General features: G+C 33.9%; 1 protein-coding gene across 5 annotated transcripts in view; it reads right to left on the reverse strand.

Annotated features, from left to right (window-relative positions):
• SENP7 (SUMO specific peptidase 7) overlaps window positions 1-26,999 on the reverse strand; it is a 135,319-nt gene that overhangs the window by 52,694 nt on the left and 55,626 nt on the right. For all 5 annotated transcript variants that reach the window (XM_074301052.1, XM_074301051.1, XM_074301050.1 and 2 more), the window contains 7 exons: window positions 25,697-25,815; window positions 24,923-25,104; window positions 21,505-21,862; window positions 20,538-20,701; window positions 15,106-15,252; window positions 3,275-3,308; window positions 492-671 (listed from right to left, as the gene is read on the reverse strand). In XM_074301052.1, coding sequence (XP_074157153.1) covers window positions 492-671; window positions 3,275-3,308; window positions 15,106-15,252; window positions 20,538-20,701; window positions 21,505-21,862; window positions 24,923-25,104; window positions 25,697-25,815 — 1,184 coding nt within the window. The remainder of the gene's footprint in view (window positions 1-491; window positions 672-3,274; window positions 3,309-15,105; window positions 15,253-20,537; window positions 20,702-21,504; window positions 21,863-24,922; window positions 25,105-25,696; window positions 25,816-26,999) is intronic.

Raw genomic sequence — 26,999 nt, forward strand, 5'->3', positions numbered from 1 at the left:
CTCTAATTCTGTATATAAAGACATACCTGAAGCAGCAATGGTGACCTGATCTTTCTTTTGCTAAAATGTCAAAGGGTCTTAAGGCTCAACTGTCAAAAATAAAATTACTTAGAAAAAGAGTACTTAGAAATAGAGACAAATCTTTCCAGGACGAAAAAAATTGTTGAGAGAATGGACAAATGGAATTTAGAACTGATTGAAAAACTATTTCTTAAAAAATAAAAGTATGAATCTCAAAGATGAATGAAAATTGTCTAAAATGGCAACTAATTAACAGAATTACAGATTCAGATACTAAGAAAATCCATCCACTCACCCCACACTTCATAATTATCAGGAGGAATGATACAGGAGGAAAAATATAGAAAGCTACCTATAGTATACAGTAGTAAACCAAATAAGTAAACTCAAAAGGTAAACTAGAAAAAGAGACTCGACTCTTTACAAGATTTCCCTGTATCTATAGAATTTTAAATCCACCATACACTTACATAGCTGCCTTAAAACAGATTTCCCAAGTTGGCTTTCAATCATTTCTAGATAATCTGAAGATGTCCAGAGGAAAATGATAGAATTTCTCCTTTTACAGTGGTTGTCTTCTTTATGTGTCCACAACCCAAACTTCTTTAAATGAATGGTATCCACTAACAATGAAATCTTATTCAGAGACACTAAAGAAACAAAAGAAAAAATTTTAAATAGTCTAGAATTCCCAATCTAGATCCAAATGACTTTTTCAGCCCATATGACATTATTATCCTTTATTAATTTTATATTAAAAAAAAATAAAATGGTATATTACTTTGCTAGCCCCTGCATTCAGAATTTTACATTCTACTTCTGTGAATAAATTAATGGAAGTTACTCCTTCCTCCCCCCCCCCCCCACCTTTCTTGGAAAGTAATCTCATTCCCACCTTATCTCTACCTTTCTGAAGTTATTTTCCTAAAAGACTTAACTAAGAGAATGTTAAGATTTTTCCCTCCACAAATAATCTTATATTTACTTACACATGAATATGTTATGACCTCTAGTTGAAAATAAGCCTCTTAAGATTTTAAAGTTTTTATCTCAGTATCCCTAGTGATTGGTACATAGCAGAATTTTAATAACTGAATTTCTGAGCTTTACCTTAAGGATATAAAACTAAATATAAGAACTAATTAATATCAAAACAACAAAGAGAAATAGTAATTAATCATTAATTGTACTTAAACTTCAGAGGGTCTAGTTTCTTAAAATATGTAATTCTTATTATAATTTGTTAAAAAGACAATGGGGAAAAGTTTCCTTAGGTTAGAACTTAGACCATATAAATCCCTTACTTTGAGCTATGATCTAAAAAGTTGAAAAAGGTTGAGTATTATCAGTAAGAACCATGAAACAGTATTAGTGATTTGGATACCAATCAAAACTCAATTCATTCTTGGTGAATTACTGATAATTGTTAGTAAGGATGACATCTTTCTAATTAAAATGTCCCTTCTCCTCTATAAGCATTTGCATTCAACTACAAGAATGATATATAATAAATTATGAACAGCAATAAAAGGCAATAAATTTCAGGATAAATTGACTTATTAAATCTCCCAGTATTGACTCTTTCCTCTCAGTTACTGTTTTCCCCCTTTATTACTTCTGCACTAAATTTTTCCAAATATGACTTTTCTAAAAAATTATAATGCTTACATCACTGAAATTTCTAATATTTGTAGATTAATTTTTATCTTCCAAACTACTAAAGTTGAGATCTCATAATGATTTATTGTATTGCCCTAATTAGACCTCTTAGTATGTTTACTAAGTATGATATACATATCATCACCCTCATTCATTACTTACAAATTTCTGCAGAGTGGTCTTCTGTGGAAATAAATTTTTATTTATAGCTTTTGGTATTATCTTTTTCACTGTTAGAATAGAAGCACTCTCTTTTAATACTCCTGTTTAAAATAATCTTCATGCTATTTCCCTCATCAACTCCCCTTGAAGTGCAGGTGAAAATAACACCTCTCTATCCAATATTTTATTTTTATTTTGCAATGTCAGTATTTATCTAGTAGTTTTTTCAATAAAAAATAAAATGCTCGAGGCAGCTAGGTGGCTAAGTGGATAGAGCACCAGCCCTGAATTCAGGAGGACCCGAGTTCAAATCTGATCTCAGACACTTAATACTTCTTAGCTGTGTGACCCTGGGCAAGTCACTTAACCCCAGCCTCAGGAAATAAATAAATAAATGAATGAATGAATGAGTAAATAAATAAATAGATGAATAGATAAATAGATAAATAAATGAATAAATGAATGAACAAATGAATGAATGAATCTAAAAAATAAATAAATGAATGAATGAATAAATAGATAGATAAATAGATAAATAAATAAAAGTATATGTATATATAAATGAATGAATAAATAAATAAAATGCTCCAAATTGTCTGAGCACAAGCTTGAGATTGTCCAACCTATTTTTTATTACTTTAATGTCAAAAGGAACTATAATTTTATCAGTCTGCACATTCTCTACCAACAAAGATATCAACACCTCTGTAATTTAGTAGTCTTCAAGAGGTATAGTAGCCAAAACCATATGTTAACCTAATTATGGGCTTCACCATGCTTAGCTTTCTGATCCTGGGAACACAGACATATAGTGAATCAATGGCCCATACTCAAATTTTTTCAATATTGGTAGAAAGAACTTGCCAAGACTTGGGTTTAGCTGGTATAACTCTGAAGAACCAAGATCTCCTTATCAAACTAGAAATAATATAAAATTATATCTCATTTATTCCACTATTATAGATCTCACAAATTCCCATATACCTTAAAATACTGTTTTAAAATGTTCACCATTTCCCTAACTTTTCCTTTGACACATCCATTTTCACATGTCCAAGGCAATCCCATTTTTAAAAGTTTTCCATTAGAACTTTAGTTCAATTATTCCCAAGAAAACCATGAGATGACTTGCCATTATTTATTATAATTCACATAAAATTATATATGTAAATACTGAACTATTCTGAGAACAGTTTTAGATAAAGAAATTTTCAAAATCAGTAATGCTAAAACTGCTGAAAACTAGTAAATTAGGTTTAGTCCGTATAACTATAAACTTTTAGTTATGCTGAAGTACCATAATGAAAAGCAATTAGGAACAAAAAAAGTACTTGGAAAAGAATAAAGTAATTGAAAATATTTCAAAGAAAATTGGCAGAAATGACATTTAATGCTTAGAACTACAGTAAAGCATAAAGCAATAATTGCTTACCTTGAAATGGAATCTTTATATACTTTGTTGTGAACTTAAAGGAAAATTTAAAAAGAAGTTAGTTTTGCCATGTTGCTACTTAAAATTGTTTTCAAAAGTTTTCTTTTTCAAATCATTAACTCATATTCCATAGCTTATAGTATAAACATTATGTCTCCCTCTCAATCAATTTCACATCATAAATATTTAAGAATGATATATTTCTCATATGCTCAGTTTTAAAACCAGTAAGTCAAAAAACTCAGGTAGTCCCAAGGAACATTAAATTACAATAACATCTTCCTTTATGTACAAAGTTGTGTTTCACTGGTATAGAAATAGAGAATCCAGGATTCCTTATCAGTCTAGAAAGAACATAATATTTCACCTCATTTAAGCTACTATTATATCTAATCCCCAACTTCTTATATGTTTCAAAACTTTGCTTTACCCTTCCCCAAGCTTTTCCCTTATTTTTTTTGAGACACTTGCTATTTTAATCCACTTTCCCATGTCTACATCATTACTTTTCTAAGAATTTTCTACACACAAAAAAAATGTTATTTCCATTATTCTCAGAAAATACTGCTTCATTGTAGAAATTTTGCTATGAATGTTATACAATTAGAGATGACGAATTTACACTCATCTACTCACATTCACAAAATTCACATTGACAAATTTGTGAGATGGCTGGTCAAGATTTGTAATGAATTTTGGATAGTACAAACTAAAATGGTCCCTACTCAAAGTTCAAATTCATAATGTTGGCCCCCAAATTAATGTTCTCTGATCAATCAAATTAGTAAGAGATTTCAATAAAAATAGCAAAAAATTTTCGTGAAATACTGGACTTTCTACATTTACAAAACAAATGTGCAATAGTACAAATCATTAATCATTATTACACTTCAAATTATATTTCTCCAAAAATTCTATTATTTTTGTTTTCCTACACTATACTCCTAGTATAGATCTGTCTAGTTAGATAATTCACACTCCTTTGGTACAAGTCAGTAAGAATCTAGTGCAGAGAGGCTACTTTACTTGCAAGTAGTTTACTTGCACGTAGTAAACCATGGGGAAAAAAAATGATTGTATAAACTGGCTATAGATTTTGGCTAAAAAGATGCAGTTAAATTAAGTCAAATAAAATTTTTTCTGGTACTTTTAAAGAACTCTTATTTGCATTTAGCCCACTGCCAAAACTTAAGAAGAAAATGGATTTCTAAAACAAAATTCTTAAAATGAGTACACCTTAATAGCAAATGAAGCAAAGTCTAAAACTACTACTAAAATGTTTTATTGAGCCTACAGACTTATAAAAAACATTTTGGTAACAATAAATGTTTTCCTCATAAAGAATATATTCCTACTGAAAACTTTAATGTTGCAATGAATGTAACACAGAAATATGTAAGGCTGGTCCTAAGCAAAATTTGTGAGAAGCATTCCTCTCCTTTTTATGTCCTTCTATACATGTTGCAGTAAAAAAAGCTACAAACTGTTAAGCATTTTCATCCTCTAACAACTGGGACTGATAGTATATCAACCTCATATAAAGTGACAAGATTTACATCTTAATTCCACCTCAGCCACACAGAAATTGTTCTGCCCTTGATCTGGCCATTACCCCTGATTATTCTACCTCTTTTTACCCCAAAATCTTAAATTCTTTTCTCTGAAGATAGTCTCCTATCCTTTAATCTTTATTTTTGCTTCATCTCTACTAAACCTATTCTTCATCCTCATCATGATATTTTGTCCTTATATTCCCCCAGTCTATCACTCCTACTGTAATCTCCGCCTTGACCCCCCCCCCAGTTCAAAATTTTTACCCTGTGGTCATCCAGTTCCACTCTAAACTGCCCTGGAATTCCTAGCTCCTTTGTTCTATCAGTCACATCTTGCCAAACCCAACTATGGTTTGCTAGCACTTACTCCAATCCTATAAACATATTGCTAAATGTTTCTTAGGGAAAAAAAAATCACATAATTGTGTTTATTGGGACTACTACAAATTTGTTTCCCAATTTCAATTTGGCCTTCATGCTACACAGCAATCCTTTTCTTCTTCTCTAATTGACTATCACACAGTAACGATTCCAAATTTTCTCCTCGGTTCTCCAACTTCTTATAAAACTTTCTATATTCTCCTCAAGGGGACCTCATACTTTTTTCAGAAAACAAAACCTGGATTTTATCTCTAGAAAAAGAGATCACCAGACCTAAATTCTCCCTCTGACCTTTTGGTTCCCTTTTTCTATTTATGGGTTCTACCCAGAATCTCCATTCTGAGAAACCAACATCTTGCATTCTTTAGGCTTAGCCACCATGCTAATTGAGGCTACCTCCTCTTCCCTCCTTCCTTCCTCCTTCCTCAGTTTTTCAGTTCCTTTTTATGCATCATCTTTTAATAAGGAGCTTAAAACCTACTTAAAAGCAAGAATATTTTTTTTGCTTGTATTTGTGTCCCCAGAATTTCACACATTGTACATAGTACCTAATAAATGCTTACTGACTTGACTTGATAAGCATCCTCTTTTCTATTCTGTATTTCAAAACTCATCATTTCCCATCCTCTCCTCCTTGCTCTAATTACTAAACCAAAGCTAATCTCTCCACATGAACTCTGAATCTCATCCTCTCCCATCTCTTCCAGGCACTTGTCCCCTTGATCTTAACTATTTTTCTCTCATTTTCATTCTCCTTTAACCACTGGCTCCTTCACCACCACCACCTACAAAAGATTCCTATATATTTTCCATCATTAAAAATAAAAATTTCCCCTCAAACTATTGTCCCAAATCTCCTCTCCTGTAACTAAACTCCCTTTTCCAAACAAAGACATCAATAATCATGCTCCCATTTATTCCACTCCCATTCTTCTTGATCCCTTCCAGTCCAACTTCTGACCCACCACGCAACTAACATTGCTCTTTCTCTTACAATGATAAATCCAACAGACTTATCTCAGTCCTCATCCCTCTTAATATTTCTACAACTTTTGATATTATTGTATATGCCTACTTCTTGGGCATTCCCCTACCCTGGTTCTTCAACTTCTCTGATAAACTAATATGTAGTAGAAGAGCAGGTTCAATAGGTAAAAATTACCAAAAAATTAACAGACTCATTTCTCTGATAAAAGCTTTACTATGATAAAAGCAACCAAGCACTATCAGGGACTGTCTCTGCCTCTGCCTCTGCCTTTGCCTCTGTCACTCTGTCTCTGTCTCTGTCTCTCTGAAGCTTTCCTGATATTTGTAAGACAAGGGGCATGCAGAAGTCACACTTCTTGGGCTGCTTGAAAGATGGCTGCTGCTTCACGAGAGAAATGGGCAGGTAAGGGGGAAACAAAACAAAACAAGGAGTGAAAGGGCAAGTGGGGCCAAAAGGGCTGAATCTTGGGCACGATGTCTCTTAAAAAGAAAGCATAAGTCCTCCATTGATTCATAGGAATAGGATGGCTGACTGGTATCTGATCCAGGGTTTTCTCTGATCCAGTGACTAAGTGGGTTGCCCTTCTAGTATGATTGCTATAGGAGTCTACTTTCCTGAATCATCATTTTCCTCACTCCCACTAAGTGTGAGTACACATCTTCCAAGTCTAATAGGTTTTTCCTTTTTTTTTTTTTTTTTAATATTCTCTTCCTTGATGATCTTAGTCATTTACATGGGAAAGACGGGAAAGTTTGATAAAAGAATGAATCTTTCTTCAACTTTTGCTTTAAAGAATTCTCAGAGAGCCTAATCTTCTGGTCTATGAAGGGAATACAGCACACTATACTTAAAAAAGCAGGAGATGGGGAATCCGAAGAACTGGATTCAAATTTCACATCTGCTAATTACCACCCATGTGACCTAAGACAAATCATGTAACTCTTTTGGCCTCAGTTTTCTCATCTTTAAAATAAGGAAGTTTGACTCTAAGAAATCTTTCAGATTTAAATCCAAACCTTATTAATTATATGTAATGAGCTGAGTAGGATACAATCCACCAATGGTCTGAATATAAGTGGTTGAGCTGTGCTAAAGCAACTATATAATTCCCATCACACCAGTGAATAGTGGCCATCATGTTATTCATGACTAGCATGAGGAATTCAGTGTGCATACTCCTCCATCTGACATTTCCCCCTCCAACAGAAACTCGATCTCGAAGGATTATAACTACTGGCAATATTATAACTGTTATCTACTAGCACTGCCACTGTGTAGTTATGGAGTGGATTTGGTAATGCTGTTCCAGTACTATGATTAATTAGTAAACTCTTTTAAAAGACCTAACTTCACACCTAGTTCGTGACATAACTCTTCATCAGCCATTTGTCAGACAACTTCAGCTACAGGAACAAAAAGTGCAATGACAATACATAGTACTTGGAGACCTAGGATAGTAAGGGTTTGACAAGATACCTCCCTACCTCGTGATTTCTATAGGAAGCTCTACTTTCCCATTATTCTTGTGGTCTCCTGGTAGAAAAACCAATGGAGAAACAACAGACACAATATAAGCAAAGTAATTTGGCAAGACACTTGGACAGGGCAAGGGAGATCAGATCCTGTAAAGTTACATTTTTGCTAGGGAATAGAGTTTGATCTCTGACCATGGAGCAGAAATGATCAGAAATTGAATGGGTGAATGCTTCATTGACAAATGATGTAAATAAAGGACCAAGTAACTTTGTAAAAATCATTTCACTCTGAATACCATTCATCAGCCAGCTGGTCATAAATCTTTTAAAAGGGAAATCAGAGCCAGTTGTCAAAAGTCCTTAGAATACTCCAGTACCAACTTTTTCTTTACAGGAACTGTCAAATGCAATGATTGGTAATTCTCAGTGGATCACTCAGTCAGAATCTTAACAAAGTCCTACCTAACAGAGTCCTACTAAAAAGGCTTTACCATTCTCTGTCTAAATGGCATGAGCTAACTAAGAGGAAAGGCTTCCAGTAAAATACAGAATTTTAATTAATCCTTAAAGAAAGCCAGAGAGACTGGTGGTCAGAGAAGAGGATGGAAAGCATTTTAAGCAGTCAATGAAAATGCCTGAAGCCAAGAAATGGAGTGTCTTATTTGTGGAATAATCAGGTAGCCATTGGATCAAAGAGTACACATCAAAGAGTAAGGTATAAGAAGACTGGAAAGGTAGGAGGAAATTAAGTTATGAAAGGCTTTAAATGCCAAAGAAAGTATTTCCTATTTGGTCTTGAAGGTAATTGGGAACCACTGGAGTTTATTGAGTCCAGCACTGGGGATGTAACATGATTGGATCTGAACTTTAGGAAAATCATTTTAGTGTTTCAATGGGAAAATGATGTGAGGTGGAGGAAGACCTGAGTTAGCCACATCTATTAGGACTTGAAGTAGGCTATTGAAATAACCTAGGCAAGAGGTGAGGATGGCCTGCAATAGTAGTGTTCATGTTACAAGAGAAGAGGAGGCCTATTCAAATGATTTTACAGGGGAGAAATCAACACACCTTGATAACAGATTAATTATAGCTGGGGTGGGAGTAACAAATATGGTTTACATCCAGTGAGAAATCCAGAATGACTTCTAGTTTTCAAGCCTGAGGAACTAGGAGGATGGTGTTGCCCTTGTTAGTAAAAGGGAAGGTAGGAAGTAGGGAGAGTTTGGGGGGAAAGATAATTTTGTTTTGAACATATTAATTTTAAGATGTCTACTAGACATCCAGCTCAGGATGTCTGAAAGGCAGTTGTAGATGTAAATTTGGTGGTCAGCAAAGAGTCTAGGGAAGGACGGATAGACCTAAGAATCACCAGCATTTTCATTTGTTTCAATCATGTCTGACTCTTCATGACCCAATTTGAGGCTTTCTTGACAAAGATATTGGCCATTTTCTTTTGGCAAACAACATTAAGTGACTAGCCCACGGTCACACAGCTAGTGTCTGAAGCTGGATTTGAAATCAGATCTTCCAGTGCTTTTATCAACAACAAAGAGAGGATAAATAAATCTATGTGACCTGATGAGAGCACCAAACAAAGTCGCCCAAAAGTTGCCAAAAAGAAAAAAAGAAAGTTCAGGACAGAACTTTGAGGGACATCTTTGGGTGATGTATAAAAAGGATCCAGTAAAAGAAACAGACCAGGAGAGTGGTATCCTGAAAACCTAGAGAGGAGAAATGACTGACAAGGTCAAAGACTGCAGAGAGATCAAGGAGGACAAGGATTGAGAAAAAGATATTGGACTAGGCAACGAAGAGATCAAAGAGAAAGAAAGAAGAAAAAAAAAGAAAGAAACAGAAGAACCAAGTGACATTGATTTTTTGTTTTTGTTTTTATTTTTTTTTAAATGGAGGAGACATGAATATGTTTTCAGACAGTAGGGATTAAGACAATAAAGAAGGAAAGATTGAAAATAAACTTTGGAGGGAGCGGTTTTGGTCAAATGATAAGGTCAGAATCCACATTGTAAAGGGCAAAGACGACAAGGAGCAGAGGGAAAGGGCAGGTATTTATTGTAGAGGGACTTCGAGGAATGTAGCTACTCTAGGGCAGAAGAAATACAGATGAGCACAGAAATGGAAGAATTGGGCCAGCTAGATAGAGCATCAGCCCTGGAATCAGGAGGACTGAGTTCAAATCTGGCCTCAGACATTTAACATTCCTAGCTGTATGACACTGGGCAAGTCACTTAAACTCAATTGCCATTCCCAAAAAAAAATAGAAAAGAAAAAGGAAGGAAGGAAAGGAAGGAAGGAAGGAAAGGAAGGAAGGAAAGGAAGGAAGGAAGGAAGGAAAGGAAGGAAGGAAGGAAGGAAGGAAGGAAGGAAGGAAGGAAGGAAGGAAGGAAGGAAGGAAGGAAGGAAGGAAGGAAGGAAGGAAGGAAGGAAGGAAGGAAGGAAGGAAGGAAGGAAGGAAGGAAGGAAGGAAGGAAGGAAAGGAAGGAAGGAAGGAAGGAAGGAAAGGAAGGAAGGAAGGAAAGGAAGGAAGGAAGGAAGGAAGGAAGGAAAGGAAGGAAGGAAGGAAGGAAGGAAGGAAGGAAGGAAGGAAGGAAGGAAGGAAGGAAGGAAGGAAGGAAGGAAGGAAGGAAGGAAGGAAGGAAGGAAAGGAAGGAAGGAAGGAAGGAAGGAAGGAAGGAAGGAAGGAAGGAAGGAAGGAAGGAAAGGAAAGAAGGAAGGAAGGAAGGAAGGAAGGAAGGAAGGAAGGAAGGAAGGAAGGAAGGAAGGAAGGAAGGAAAGGAAGGAAGGAAGGAAGGAAAGGAAGGAAGGAAGGAAAGAAGGAAGGAAGGAAGGAAGGAAGGAAAGGAAGGAAGGAAGGAAGGAAGGGAAGGAAAGGAAGGAAGGAAGGAAGGAAGGAAAGGAAGGAAGGAAGGAAGGAAGGAAGGAAGGAAGGAAGGAAGGAAGGAAGGAAGGAAGGAAGGAAGGAAGGAAGGAAGGAAGGAAGGAAGGAAGGAAGGAAGGAAGGAAGGAAGGAAAGGAAGGAAGGAAGGGAAGGAAGGGAAGGAAGGAAGGAAGGAAGGAAGGAAGGAAGGAAGGAAGGAAGGAAGGAAGGAAGGAAGGAAGGAAGGAAGGAAGGAAGGAAGGAAGGAAGGAAGGAAGGAAAGGAAGGAAGGAAGGAAGGAAAGGAAGGAAGGAAGGAAGGAAGGAAGGAAGGAAGGAAGGAAGGAAGGAAGGAAGGAAGGAAGGAAGGAAGGAAGGAAGGAAGGAAGGAAGGAAAGGAAGGAAGGAAGGAAGGAAGGAAGGAAGGAAGGAAGGAAGGAAGGAAGGAAGGAAGGAAGGAAGGAAGGAAGGAAGGAAGGAAGGAAAGGAAGGAAGGAAGGAAAGGAAGGAAGGAAGGAAGGAAGGAAGGAAAGAAGGAAGGAAGGAAGGAAAGGAAGGAAGGAAGGAAGGAAAGGAAGGAAGGAAGGAAGGAAGGAAGGAAGGAAGGAAGGAAGGAAGGAAGGAAGGAAGGAAGGAAAGGAAGGAAGGAAGGAAGGAAGGAAAGAAGGAAGGAAGGAAAGAAGGAAGGAAGGAAAGGAAGGAAGGGAAATAGAAGAACCAAGTGACTTTTTTTTTTTTTAGAATGGAGGAGACATGGATACGTTTGCAGACAGTAGGGAATAAGACAATAAAGAAGGAAAGATTGAAAATAAGTAAAAGAATGGATTTGAGAACAAACTGCTGGAAGAGAGAGGATAAAATAGGATTTCTTGATCCAGAATCATAAGATAAAAAAAAAATAAGGAAATGGAGGGGTTAGCCTTTAAGAAGTAAGGCCACTCCATTATGTGAGACCAATAGAGAAAGGGGAAAAAAAAAAAAAGATAGAAGCCATCTAAGTGAGAAGAGATGAGGAAGAGGGAAGAATAGGGAATTCACCATGTATGGCCTTAATTTTTCTATAAAATATAAGGCAAGATTCTCAACTGAGAAGAGCCACTATGGAGAATGGGATAGTAAGTTGGTATAGGCATGATAGGACTCCCTAGCAGCAGTGAGAGCCCAGGTAAAATCATATAATATAAAATTTTAATAGATCCAATCAGAATAGTTGCACAATTTCCTTCATTTTCATTCATTCATTCATGAATAAAGGTGGTGAATGATGAGAGTAATCTAGGTAAGCCAAGCTGAATGAAGCTTGTCTGAATATAATACAGAGATATGATACAGATAGGGGAGGGATTCTAAAAAGAACAACAATGTAGAATTTAATTAGTTCATCCAAGGGTCAAAAATGGGAAAGAAGAGAGTGGCTACTGAAAGGGAAATGGTCTAAGAGAGACGTAAAGAGTAAAGAGATTGGAGAGACTTGAATGACAAAGAGAAGAGTTTTGTAAAGAAAGGTAGAGGAAGAAGTGAAAATGGATTATGTTCGGGGATATTTTCAGGATTTTTGGATACAGAGGTGGTATTTGTGGGTGGTAGCTTGACTTTTTTTAGGGAAAGGTATTACAGGTTGAGTTGTGTGCAAAGAGACTTATGTCATTGTTAAAAGAGAGGAAAGGAGCAAAAGAAGAGGAGGAATAATTATGGGCTACCTCTATCAGATGTCACTAACAAGGATGCTAGAAAGGCCAATTTTGATTGATCACTTAAGATAAATGATCTTTTAAGAACTTTTAGGGGTTCTTAAGCTAGTAGGACTGTGAACTTAAAAATAAATTCAACAATTTGGTAACTCCACTTCAATATTATTTGTTTCCTTTGTGATCCTATGTATTTCATTTCACACATTTAAAAAACATTTGTTCTGAGAAGAGGCCCATATTCTTCCCCAGATTACCAAAGGGATTCATGACACAAAAAAAAGTTAAGAATACCTGGTCTTTGAAAAGGACTACTTTAAGTCAAAAAAGCTCTGCTAATTGTCCAAGCAATGTTTGGGACATTATTTTGACTATGGAGGTCCACTCCAATTCGATTTCATTTCTGAGCCACTAATGCTGATCATTTTTCTCCATGTGTGGGATCAGCACTGCCAATGGATACCAATTCTGTCTTCCTCCCAGCAATACAAGAATAATGAATAAAAGAAAATTAGGAAGAATCAGTCAAGAATATTCTCTTCTAGCTCACAAAGCAGGCCTAAACAATCTGTCTGAATAGGGAGTAAGACTCATACTAGATCAATTAAGTTCTCGGGGACAAGTGCCATCAGTACAGTTAAGATTCAGTTCAAAAAGCAAGTGAAAAGCTGCCATACAATGGAAGCAACATTTCGAATAAAAGCCAGAAACACATTTTGGGCAATTAACATAGAATTAGCAGAACAGAGGCAACATTAGAGTCCATAGATTAAGGGATGCTGAGAGTAGTGAGGTTAAATATTTATATATATAATTAAATTCACTAATACAAACCATTACATTCTCCACAGCATCAATATGGTCGCTCAAAGGGTAAAAATTAAAATATGGGAAAAAAGGCAGCTGGGAATAAGTAAAGCAAGGAAGATGAGAAGACAATCAAGACTTTAAAAAAAAAAAAGTAGGTGATTTTACAAAACAACTAACTTGAACAGCATAAGTTTGGGGACTCAGCTTGTTCATGTAGGCTGAAATCAGTCTGTGAATTATCAAATAGAGAGTGCTAGTTGACATGATCCAGGCAAGCACAAACTTTGGGCAATCTCAATAATTGCCCTAAGAAAGTCCTTCTTATGTTGAAGGGGACAATTATTATGTTGGCTTTCAACATAATATTTTTGCAGCTTGCTTTTAAACTTGTTTCTCAACCTAGCACCTCTGCTACTCCCTACTTTGCAACAATAGACTGGCATAAGTTCCCTTTCACATACTACCAAGGACTTACTATCAAGAATTAGGTTGTAGGGACAGATAGAAGGCACAGGTGATACAGCACTGGCCCTGGAATAAGGAGAACCTGAGTTCAAATCCGACCTCAGACACTAAACATTTACTAGTTTAATCCCAATTGCCTTATAACTCCCCACCTCTCTGCCCCCTTGGGTGGGGGGGGAACAAACAAAAAACAAAAAACAAGAACTAGGTAGATGAATGACCCCAGTTTACACTTTCTCCCACATCCTGTCCTGATGAGGTGGTATCTCTTGCTTCCTGGAAGTTGGGATGTTCTGCTCATGACCAGTCCTGGTTAGACCTCCATCTCCAATGTCCAAGATTTCTCTGTCCCACTATGATGATCAGGGCTAGGAAAATTATTCATTGTGACTTTTTCTTGGATTTCTCCATAAGAATTTGATTGAGTGCATTTTCTAGATCTGTCAGGAAGAAATGGAGGGAGAGACTCCCTGTCCTGTTTTCTACTTGAAAGGTCTTAATCACATGCTTCATATTCATATTCTTAATCTTATTCACATTAACTCTCATCCTTTTCTTTTCTTTCTTACCTAATACCATGTTTACATGTAATAGACATTCAGTTAAGTATCAAATATGGACTGAAGAAGAAAAAATTATACATCCATGCTATTCCCCAATAATTTCCTTCATTACCTAATTCTTTTCTATTGATTTGATAGTACTTCTTGAACCTTTGCATAATTTTAATAACAGCAATTCAGGACTTACATATATCTAATTCATAATAGTCCATATATGCAAAAAAACTACTACTAAAGACTTTGCCACTCTGAAGTTCTTAAACACTTTAACACAGAGGCCTAGCTTGAGTTCTAGACAATGTTTCTTAACCTGGGATCCAGAAAATTTACTTTTTTTAAAATTTAAAAATTATATTTCAATATACAAATGGTATATAATTCTATGGAACATCAAGAATTCTAAAATTTGTTATATTCTATTATTGTACTTTCAAGATACTTTTGCTCTATGTAAAAACAAATACAAAGTGTGTTTGGTTTTTTTTAAGGAATGTGTCAAAATTAGAGTATCAGAGAATTTGTAGAAGAGATATCTTCTAGCTCAAAACACTCATTTTACATATGAGAAAATGTAAGTGTAAAGAGTTGTAAACTTTTGTCTTAGGTCATAAACTTGTCTTTTTTTTTCAATCTCAAAGTAATATCAACACAAAAACAATAAAGTATGGCAAGCTTAAAAATAAAAACAATATAGTATAGAAGAAAACTAGCTTTTGAGATGGAAGACCAGAATTGCAATTACAATTTTCCCAGTTCCTACATATAAGAATTTAGGCAAATCAGTGAATTTTTTGGAGTCTCTAAAACACAAAACACTTTGTAAATCTTACATTTCTATGTAAATATATGCAATTTTTATTAGAAATTATAAGAATTGAAAATAAGATAAATGAAGAATGAAGTAACTATTTTTAAAATCTAAAGCATCTAATAAAAATGAATCTCTAAATCCTATAAGTATTTTTACTCAAAGATATTCACAAATGTTTTATAAGTGATCACTTACAAAAATATCTCAAGCCAAAAATACTTACAGTAACATAACCACTAGAAACTCCTCTTATACTGCCAATATAAATAGAGGTAAATGTAATATCCAAGTGTAGATCCACCTCATCACTAGGTATAATACAAGAAAAATTGTCCATGACAAGACTCCCTGGAAATACATTTGGTGAAACCTACAGGGAAATAAAGAATAAAATGAACTACATTAAGTATTAATACATTAAATTTTAAGTTAATATAAAATACTGAGAAAAATTAATGTACATATTCAGTTTTAAATGCCTTCTATTATACTCATTTTTAATAATTCACTATTGCATAATAAATTGGCCTATATTCTAATCTTAAAAATTAAGTTAAATCAAATAATTTCCAAGAAGAGCTATGACTGTAATTTACCAATGTCTACAATTTACATTAATGTAATTTACAATTACATTACATACATTACAAGTAGTGGGTGGCAAACCAAGCAAATATTTGGTCAACATCTTTCTCAATAAAAATAAGTTTACTGTGGAAAAAATTGTTTTAAATGAATTTAAATGAAATTTAAATGAAAAATTTAAACAGTTCTTAAATTATATCTCATCTGAAACTAAATAAATGTCATTGAAATTAATAACCTCAATTATTCATAGAAAAAGTTCTCCCCTACAAGGCTTAATTCATTTCAGGTATTACCTGAATTCAGCTGTAATTTCCTAACAAACCAAGACATAACTTCTGGTGAACACAGGAGTGGTAACTCTGAACCCTCTGTCATGCCATTCCTATTTGCTTTACCATTATGATATCTATATGCTTATTATTACCTATAGAGGCGGATGCTGCTCATCATCACTTAAAGACTTCAGATAATATATTGCTCCTATTCAAACTAAAGAGCTCTGTCCAAATTCTCTCTAGAGAAATTAGGATTTCTTTAGGTTGACTTTCTGCCCAGCCTTTCAGTGTACCATATATATTAGACAAATAATGTTTTCTATACCAAGCCATGTGTAATACAGTTACTAGCCTAGTTCTTAGAACTTCTTTACTCTTATGATTCTTTTACTATTCCTACATGTACAGAAAATAAAAAGGCAGGAAACCAATCCCCATCACACATGTCTGTTGTGACAGGCATATATTAAGCTTTCTTTCTCCATGCAAGATAGGGCTAATTTTTCTTTTAATAGCACTAAGTCTACCTTGAATGTTAGTTGGCTAAGTCAGGGGACTAAAATCTTCATTTCCTGATCACCAAACTGCAAAGTACCACAAACAGCTCAAAGAACTCTCAGATATTTCAATAGTGAATCACAATAGACAACTAAAAGCAAGAGAACTTCCCACAGCTAAATCAGTGTCTTCAAAACCTATTCTTGCTGAATAGCCTTTTGCTATAGCTGAGTAAATCTCTTTTTTTTGTTGTTGTATTTAATTGCTGAATAATATCTAAGTATCTATCTAGCTTTGTTCCAAAATAAAACAAGCTTTCAGGGGATTGGCCTGAGCAAGGCCTAGACTAAATCAGCTACTAAAACAGACTGAAAATTTAGACTTTTTTTTTTTTTATAAGTGGAGTAAAGAGAAAGAAAAGTTTCACAGAGCCTTCACAATCTATAAGACTTGATTAGAATATTAAAATGATAAATCACATTTTCTTTTAAACTATCAATAGCTGGGGTGGAGAAGCTATAAAGTATTTTAATGTCTTTTTTCTCATGCATTGTTAACACAGATTTGCAATAGTGAACATATTCTCAGATTTCAATACTAGAGACTTTATTCTACAAAATTATGTTCAATGTAGTATATAAATATTGTTGTTCAATTGTTTTCAGTTGTGTTCTTTGTAAATCCATAAGGCAGATTTCTCGGCAGAGATGTTGGAATAGTTTGCCATTTCCTTCTCCAGCTCACTGAGGCAAATAGTGTAAGTGATCTAACCAGGGTCACACACAGCCAGTTAAGTATCTGAGGCTCCAGACCTGGCACTCTATCCATTGTGCCAACTAGCTGCCTTTAAATAACAGAAATCAAATTTATTTCATCATTAATGGCAAAAATGAAGGGAAATGACGATCTTATTCCCATAAAGGTGACTGTTGAAACATGCTATGTTGTATTCATTCTCACATAATAGTCCTTAGTTTCTTAATTTGATGCCATTTCATACATCAACTTGCATGCTACTTAAGAAGTATAACTCATTTAGAGGTTTTTATCTCAATATGGTCAACTAAATTTTTTTTATTGTAAATTGATCAACTGTATTCAAAAACAATTCACTATTCACTCCCAAAAATACAGATTATAACTCAACCACATTTGCCTATCCTGTGTTGTTCTTGTCTATATTCTCATTTCACCAGCAGGGATTTCACTTACTTTATCCTTTTTGAGGCTCTCCTAAAACTGCAAAGATACCACAGAAAGCACTAAGGTGATCTACTTGTCTACCTTCACTGTGTCTTTACCACAAGATTAGTCCAAATTCTTTTCCCATTATATATTTGCCTTTGTATTCTTTGAAGTTCCTTGTTTATTATATATTGAAGCCTTCTCACACTGACAATGCACTTTTCCACTGACTGGTGTGATACTAATTTTCAATTCTTCAAAAGACTGTTTTGTTCTAAACCTCATAGCTATATATAACACTGGTAGAATATTGATATTAAAATACTGGAATCCTATTTGAGAATGAATTTTGAAGTGATTAAAGGAACTATGAAATTTCCTAAAGGCATGGCCTCTTCCTTTGGTTTAATTTATGGACCTAACATTGTCCATTTATATTGTTTCCCAAATTATAAACAAAGATCTCCAACTGAATGTCAAATTTAAGTATAACATGGTTTTTTCCCATGTAAGTAATCAGGTCAACTTCTTTTTAATGATTACAAAATCATTGTGGGATTCAGTTCCTCTAAATATATGACCCTACCAAGATCCTAGTGGCTATGATAGTAATATCTATTAATAATATCTTCTGCCATCATTACTACAGAAAAAGGAGTCTATTCAGATTAAAAGCCATTAAATATTTTTCTTTGTTTCAAAGACAGTCAAGATACAATAATTTTGTCCTAGATTTGCAATAATTTTATGTGCAAAAGCTTTTTAATTTCATGTAATTTTTTTATTTTTAATTTTTTGCTATTCTTCAAGTTCATCATCCTACTCAAATGCCACAAATTTCACTCCACCTCAGCTACATACAACCAAGATCATCTACTGGATCTTGTCTATTAGTATTATACTTCCTGGATATCTTCAACATAAAGAAAATCTAATTCAGTTCTAGTTGATCAATGATGTACAGAAACAGCTACATCCAGAGAAGGAACAGTGGGAATTGAGTGTAAAATGCTTGCACTATTGTCTTTCTACCCAGGTTACTTATACCTTCGGAATCCAATTCTTACTGTGCAACAAGAAATTTGGTTTTACACACATATATTGTATCTAGGTTGTACTGTAACACATTTAATATGTATGGGATTGACTGTCATCTAGGGGAGGGAGTAGACGGAGAGAGGGGAAAATTTGGAAAAAATGAATACAAGGGATAATGTTGTAAAAAAAAAAATACCCATGCATATGTACTGTCAAAAAAATTATAATTATAAAATTAATTTAAATATATATATATTTAAAAAGTATTCTACTTTCATAATCAAGAAGTATGAAATTCTTTTTACTTAACATAGTTTGCTTTAATTGCATTTCTCCCTATGTCTCATTCCTTTTTAATCTATTATTCATCCTCAGTAAAACCTCCAATCCTGAGACCATCACCCCTATTTTCACGAAATTCTCCAAGATTACCAGTCTTCTAACTGAACAGTTCAACTCCATACTTTGCCTTTGAACCATCAAAGGCTTATGTTGCAAAGAAATCAAACAAAAAAATAAGAGACTCATATGCACACACAAAAAAAAGAGTTAAGATCAGTTCTTGTGTCATGGCAAAGAATCGGACTCTAAAGGGATGTTCATCAATTGGGAAATGGCTAAAAAATATGGTATAGGAATGTAAAGGAACACTACTGAGTAGCTTTAAAAAAAATTATGGATTTCAGAGAATCCTTGTATAAAGTAGTAGATAACAAAGTGAGCAGAACAATTTATACAATAAAAATATCATTGAATTATTCCTCTTTTTTGTCATCTTTCCCAATTTGCTGGTCATGGGTACTATGTTTGGCTTTCTTTTTTTTTCCTTTGGTTTTTTTGGTTTTTTTTTTTTTTTTTTGCTGAGGTAATTATAATTAAGTGACTTCCCCAGGGTCACACAGCTAGGAAGTGTTAAATGTGTGAGATCACATTTGAACTCAGGTCCTCCTGAATTCTGGGCTGGTGCTCTATCCACTGCGCCACCTAGCTGCCCCTTCTATGTTTGACTTTCAAAGCTTTAACACTGCCTCCTCCTTCCATTCTCTGGCCTTCTTATACCTTATCCTCTTCCCCAAATACTCTTCAATCTAGTGGCATTGGCCTCCTGCTAGTCTATCTTTTGACTCATTACATATACTATTCAGCTAACTATTTCAATACCCTTATACTATATGATGATCAATTCTGATAGACGTGGCCATTTTCAATAATGAGATGAAGCAAATCAGTTCCAATAGAGCAGTAATGAACTGAACCAACTACAACCAGCAAAAGAACTCTGGGAGATGACTATGAACCACTACATAGAATTCCCAATCCCTCTAATTTTGTCCACCTGCATTTTGGATTTCCTTCACAGGCTAATTGTACACTATTTCAAAGTCTGATTCTTTTTGTACAGCAAAATAACTTATGGACATGTATGCATATATTGTATTTAATTTATACTCTAACATAGTTAACATGTATTTGTCAACCTGCCATGGGGGGGGAAAGAAGGGGAAAAATTAGAACAGAAGGTTTGGCAATTGTCAATGTTGTAAAATTACCCATGTATATATCTGGTAAATAAAAACTATTAAAATATAAAAAAATAAAATAAAAATATTTCAATATCATTAATCAATCATCTTTTATGAAAACTTCAGCAGAGTACTAACGAGAAGCCAAAACTTCAAATAGTCTCAGTCCTGCAGGTATTAGCCTAAGTATTACATGAGTATTAGAATAATGGTACTAATGGTTTTAGCAAATACAAGGAAAATGACAAATCAAAAGAACCTTTCAGCTGAATTAAAAATGACAAGATGAAGTGGCATTGTTATTTTACTTCAAAATGAGAAAGCAATTATATGTTTTGCTATAGGTAACATGATTATGTCATACATGTGTGTATATATGTATATGTACTTATATGTCAGATATAACTTTTTAAAGTGTTTCTGACTGGAATTAATCCACTTGTAAATAATAATTTTTTAAATATATTTTAGCCAATATTAATATATTATAGTAATAATTAATATATTAACAATATATTAATATTAATAATAATGATTACTATTAATACCTGTGAAGATTTAGATGCTGTCATAAGTGTTTCTTCCGACAAATCCAAATCGGATACTCCTTCCTCATCTTTAATGACAAGCTCATAGTCTTGTTCAGGTTGTAAATTAAGTGTGTCTGAATTATTTTGTTCAAAAGGCCCTTCTTCATCACTGGAAACAACAACTAAAAAAGAAAAATGCATTCTTAAAGTGAATTATTATTATTAACATAAAAAAGCCTTGTAATTGATGCTGAATAGCATTTAGATTGAATAATATCTAGTTGAAATAATCCTGACAGGATGGAAAATACAAAAATTGATTTGTCCTTCAATGTTTTATTTGTCTCTAAAATATATAGTATGTTTTCTACCAATCACAGGACTTTACAGGTTGAATGTACATTTAAGAAAATCTAGTCTAAAATATTTTATTTTACAAATGAAGAAATTTTACCCAACATTAATGAAATAACTTGATCAGGGTCACGCAAGTAGAAAATGCAAACCTAAATTTTCTTATCCCCAATCCAAATTAATGCTGTTCTGTAAATACAAACTATGCCCCAATTCTTAAGGGACTCAGAGGCCTAAATGAATTTTTAGGAAGGACTTTTCAGATTGGGTTCTAGCTTTAATAACAGAATATTCTGTTTAATACAAGCTCACAGTATCTTAACTTCCTCAACATAAGGATACTGGCTCTTTAATAAATTTACATTTTAGAATAATAAAACACTTTCCCCATCAAGAACTCATACTACCATTAAACCAGTCAGACAATATAACAAGTTCTGTGACACAAACCAGCAAAACCTTCAGTCTCTAAGAGAGCAAACACATTACAATCATGATATACAAAGTTGTTTCCTTTGGTTAGAGAGAGTTGGAGAAAAGCAAGCAAATATATGGGAAGAAAGTACAAAAATGATGGTTAATTCTCCAAAGCTTTATGTGTTTCAGCCACCAAAGAACAGTTGATACTTACTTGGTTCAACAGAGACAAATAATTGTTTCTCCTCATATTTTCTGCTCCGCAATTTTCTTAGAACAGGAACTTCTGCCTCTGTCACCAACATGCTGACATTATCAACAATGGAAGAAATCTCCAGAGCATCACTGCAAATAGGGTTCAGATTCTGAAATGTGCCGGTGGCTGAAGAGTCAGAAAAGCTGTTCTGGGCACAACCTACAATAACTTCCTGGGTCTCAAAAGAGGGAGACTTCATAAAACCAATTTCCACTGTCTCTAGAGTATTTCCTTGTAAGGCTTTAAGATCATGCAAATAGTCATTTTCATTCGGATCTCCATATTCAGAAGGCAATGAATCATGTTCTTGCTCTTTCTATACAACACAAATAATGTACAGAATATACATTAGTATTATTCAGATTTACTTTATTAAATACCATTTTTGATATCATGTCAACCTTAAAGAAAAAGACATAGACCAAAGATTAAAAAAAAAAAAAAAAGTTACTTAACTATAATAAAAGGAAGGTTTTTGAGACTTTTAAAAACATTCTGGCTTTTGTAAATATAAAACAACTGGGTTGCTGGTTGCTTAAGTAGAAAGAACAGCTAACTTAAATATAAAACAAATCAAGCAATCTGAAAATTAAGACCTAATCACAAGGTGTAGCTATTCTATACTAAAATTCTAATATTTGTATTACTCCTAAATTGTCCCAATATTAATCTCAGACCCCTTGATATGGAAAGTATATACATAGTGCTAAGGTTATTTATGAAACAGTGGATAAAGTGCTAGACCTGGAATCAAGAAGACTCAATTCTCGAGTTTAAATATGGCACCATAGCTGGAGAAGAAAATGATAAATAACTCCAGTATCTTTGCAAACAAAACAAAACAAACATATAAACAAACAAACAAACAAAAAACCAAAAAATAAATGGGGTCATAAAGAGTTTGACATAACTGAAAATGACTGAACAAATCTATCCACAAAGATAAACAGAGCACCAAGTCAGGTGTCAGGAAGGCCTGAGTTCAAATTGAATCTGACCTGGGATAGTTACTAATTATATGACTTTGGGCAAGTCACTTAACTTCCATTTGCCTCAGTTTCCTCATCTGTAAAATGGAGTTATTTAGCACCTACTTCCCAGGGTTGTTGTAAGGATCACATGAAATAATTATTCTAAAGTACTTAGCCCAATGCCTGCTATATGGTAAGCACTATAATGTTAGCTACTATTACGGTTACAAACCAATCATTAACCAACGAATGCAACCAAAAACTTAATTAATAAGCTGGTTGATTTGAAGAAAAGGAAAGGAAATTGGTAAAAAACCAAGCCAAAAGATTTAGATCTGAAAAGTATATAAGAAATCAATAATATAATTAAAGCCCTTCATTCTATATGTGAGAAAACTAAGACAAAAAGAAAGTAAAAGACTTCCTCCAAATTCATACTAGTAATAAGCAGTAAAGTTAAAATCTGAACTTCAGTTCTCAGATTCCCAAAGCAGGATTCATTCCTGTTTAACTTATAACACTCTAAGTACAAGCCCATAGAATTAGCAGTAATCATAGAGATAAGAGGTTGCTGAAATCCTAATTAAATTGGTCTATGCATGCTAGACACTAATTTCAAAACTGCTTTGGTATAGAAGGAAGAGAACAGCCAAAGGTAAAAAAAAGCACAGATTGAATTTGGGAAAGTATAGCTCTTCTAGGAATCTCCTGTTATAAAAAGGAGTGTTCACAAGACTTAATAAAAGCTAGATGGCTTTTTGTTTGTTTTTCTGAATGAGGCATTTCCTTTCTCCTGAACTAGTTCAATATCTGAGAAGAGCAACAAGATATAAAACACTATAAATAATCACAGGTCAGATGATTTGTAGAATTTTACAACATAAGGATACTTAGCATGTTAACAAAACTGTTAACAAAAGACAACTATGATCATGACAACTAAAAGTAGTCCACTAAAATGTTTCAAAAGATCTACAGTAAGCTTCTATTTTCCTATTTCCCAACAATCAGGAAGATCAAGTAACTGGGTTGTTTTTGTATTATTTTGTATCAAGTAAGAAACAACAAGTAAATATGCCCATATAAGGAACATATCCAAAAAACCCTAATTCCAAGTAAAATTAGGTAATACAAAGTTATTTTGATTTCTAAAATCTTTTGTCACTATAATATTGTATAATGATAAATAACAGTCATAATGATGACTCAGGGAATACCACAAGAATTCTAAAATAATTAACCAAAAAAAATATAGTGAGAGAAGTGATGCTTTTTCTTATTATATAATTACCTATTATGATAACCAATTATTAATTATTAGGATAGAGGTTTTTCCTTTCTATTTCCTTATTCAGGGACTAATCCCTGTAGATCAATCTGTGAAATATATTACAGATAGATGACATTGTCCAAATCTTCCCTGTGTATGCTCTTTGATCTTGGGTAACACCCTACTCAACTAGAAGACCTTACAAACAGAATCTAATTTAGATGAATTCTCGACCTTTAGGAACTAAGTCTATGCCCTTGCAGATCTTCTCTCTTCCCCCCCTTCTCCTGCACTGGAATCCAGGGCAAGCCAGCTTATGAAGGTGAAAGCCTACCTAGAGTAGTCTAGATAGAGATGGATTCCTTTGTTCAGATTGCTGGAGGCAACTGAATCACATGATCAAGTCACATACTCAGAAGCTGAAGACTTTCAGCCCACCTCCTCATTAATATGTCCACTACTTCATTAATTATTCACCAATTAAAACTGATTTTTATCTGTCAGGGGAAGGTTCTTTTCCAAAGCCATTTAAGCATTTGGTGATCTTCATGGTTTGGCTTTGGTTCTCGAGCCCATTAATGACCAGTTTAATCAATTATCAATTAGCTTAATTACTAATTATTAATTGCCCAGAAACTCCATCTCTCAGGCTTTTCATTCATCTCTCTCATCAGTATAGTTTGGGTCTGTATATTTTACGTGTGATTTTTAATTTGTCACAACATGCAGTTAAACATTCTGATACCTAAATATCATGCATACATGACAGAAGTATAATTCTAAATTGTCAAAATTACAGCACAAGAATACAGATTCAAGTGGAAATAAGGCAAACAGAGAGGGGCAACCTAGCACAGTGGATAGATTGGTTGTATAGCTATATGACTCTGGAGAAGCCACTTAATTTCCCAGTGTTCCACACAACTTTCTTTGATTAAATATTGCCAAGAAGATGTCGATTTGCAAGAGCAAAAGCTTCCTAAATCAATGAAACCATGGAATCAATAGATTGCTAGATCATAGACTAGATGAACAACATTAAGGTCTTTTATTGACTCTTTTATAAGTGTACCATCCATAATTTAATAATATCAATACTACACATATTAGACCCACCTAAATCCTGTAAACTTACTGACTGCAATGTTGATTCCTCCAGAGAAGGAACATTACTATATTCAAGGACATGACTTCTATGTCTTTTCTTTGTTTTCTTGGTTGCTGAATAGGGGACCACTTTTGAATTAGTATACGTGTCTTCTTGGTTTCTGCTCTCCTCTTCTTGATGATCATGATCTCTATTTCCACGATTAAAGTCTTAAAAAACAAAAGAGGCATAAATATGGCTAAAATAAAACAGGATGAATCTTACTCTTATATTGTATTCAGATTCATTAAAACAAGCTTATTATTGAGCTGTACAAAAGACATTATGCACTTTACTGCTTATTATTTACAGAAATCAAATGCTTATTGTGCATTGAATCTTCAAAGTATGACCAAGGGGGAGCAGAAAACTGCAAAAGAAGATATTTTGGGGGGCAGTTAGGTAGGATAGTGGATAGAGCACCAGCCCTGAAGTCAGGAGGACCTGAGTTCACATCTGATCTCAGACACTTAACACTTCCTAAATGTGTGACCCTGGGCAAGTCACTTAACCTCAATTGCCTCAGCCAAAAAAAAAAAAAAAAAAAAAGAGAGAAGAAGAAGAAAGAAAGAAAGAGAAGAAAAGAAAAGATTCTTGCTAATATTTTCACAATGAAAACTATACTTTTATTCTAATGTGCATTTTACATATTTTAAATATAAGGAAATTTTAAAATGTTTGCCATTAGAATAAAAATCAAGCTACCGGAAATGCAATAAGCAAAAATTCAAAATTTCAAAGAGCCTTGTATAGTTTACAAACCTTTAAGTTCAGTATCAGACCATCTTGCAAGAGAACTGTCATCGCTTCTTTCTTTTTCTTTAGTAACCTCACCTTGCTTTACAAAACTATCACTTGGATTCTTCTGGGACTGTGAACACCTGAAAAACAGAATTATTCTGATTCTAAATTCTCTTCCATACTGGATATAAGTGGAAGCAATACGTTACATATACATATATATATATATATATATATATATATATATATATATATATATATATATATATATATATATATATATATATATATATAAAGACTGATGGATTTGGAGTCAGGAAACCTGGATTCTGATCCTGTCTCTGGTACTTACTTACTTTGTAATTAGTCAGTAGTCAAATTGTGCTAATCTCCTTAGGCCTCAGTTTCTTCATTTGTAAAATGCAGGAATTGAATCAAATGTAAGTACTCTGAAGCTCTAAATCTGTGACCCTATGACTGATACAGAGAAGTTATATTATGTAATTTTATGAGAAAGTAGACAGACTAATTCAATGGTCTTCAGAGATGCCTCTCATGGATCTCAGGGATAAAGTACTAAGTATATGTGGAAAGAGAATTATTCAGAAAGTTAACTGCATATGCAGTCTTCAAGAATCCATGTCTCATATAAGAGTTTCCGGTTTATTTATGACAACCAAAAAATGCAAGTAAATTAGATAGTGAAGAAGCTTTTGCTACAAAATTTGGTTTCTTTGACTGCTTTCAAAATCAAGTTCAATTGAATATTATTAAAATTACTGAAGAAGCAGCCAGTAAAAGATAAAGATGTGACAGTTAAATATCTTGATGTTTTGAAGAAAATTATTAAAAGTAGATACACTGATCAAATTTTTAATGTGAATGAACCAGGCTTAGTGTGGAAAGGAATGCCTTCCAGAACTTATATTTCTAAGAAAGAAAAGCCTCCACCTGGATTTGAAGCATTCTATTGTCTATGCATTGCCTAATACATTTATTAGAAGGTAATGCAGAAGATTATTTCAAATTAAAATCAGAGCTTGTTTCTTGCTCTCAAAGTCCTGATGCTCAGAGGCTGTAACCAGTAGATTTCAGTTTTTTGGTAATCACATAAGAAAGCATAGATGACTAAAGCTGTTCTTGAAGACTAGTTTTCAAGTTTGGTTAATCCAGCTGCTGGAAAATATTTCAGTGACAACAATATCATGTTTAAAACATAACTGATTTAATTAATGCCCAATGCATCCAATTTTACACTTGCTTTATTGTTTGAGAATGTAAGTATTCAAATTTACTGAGACTTAGAAAAAGCTGTAAATCTACC

The sequence above is a fragment of the Sminthopsis crassicaudata genome, chromosome 3 (assembly GCF_048593235.1).
Source record: "Sminthopsis crassicaudata isolate SCR6 chromosome 3, ASM4859323v1, whole genome shotgun sequence".
Lineage (NCBI taxonomy): Eukaryota > Metazoa > Chordata > Mammalia > Dasyuromorphia > Dasyuridae > Sminthopsis > Sminthopsis crassicaudata.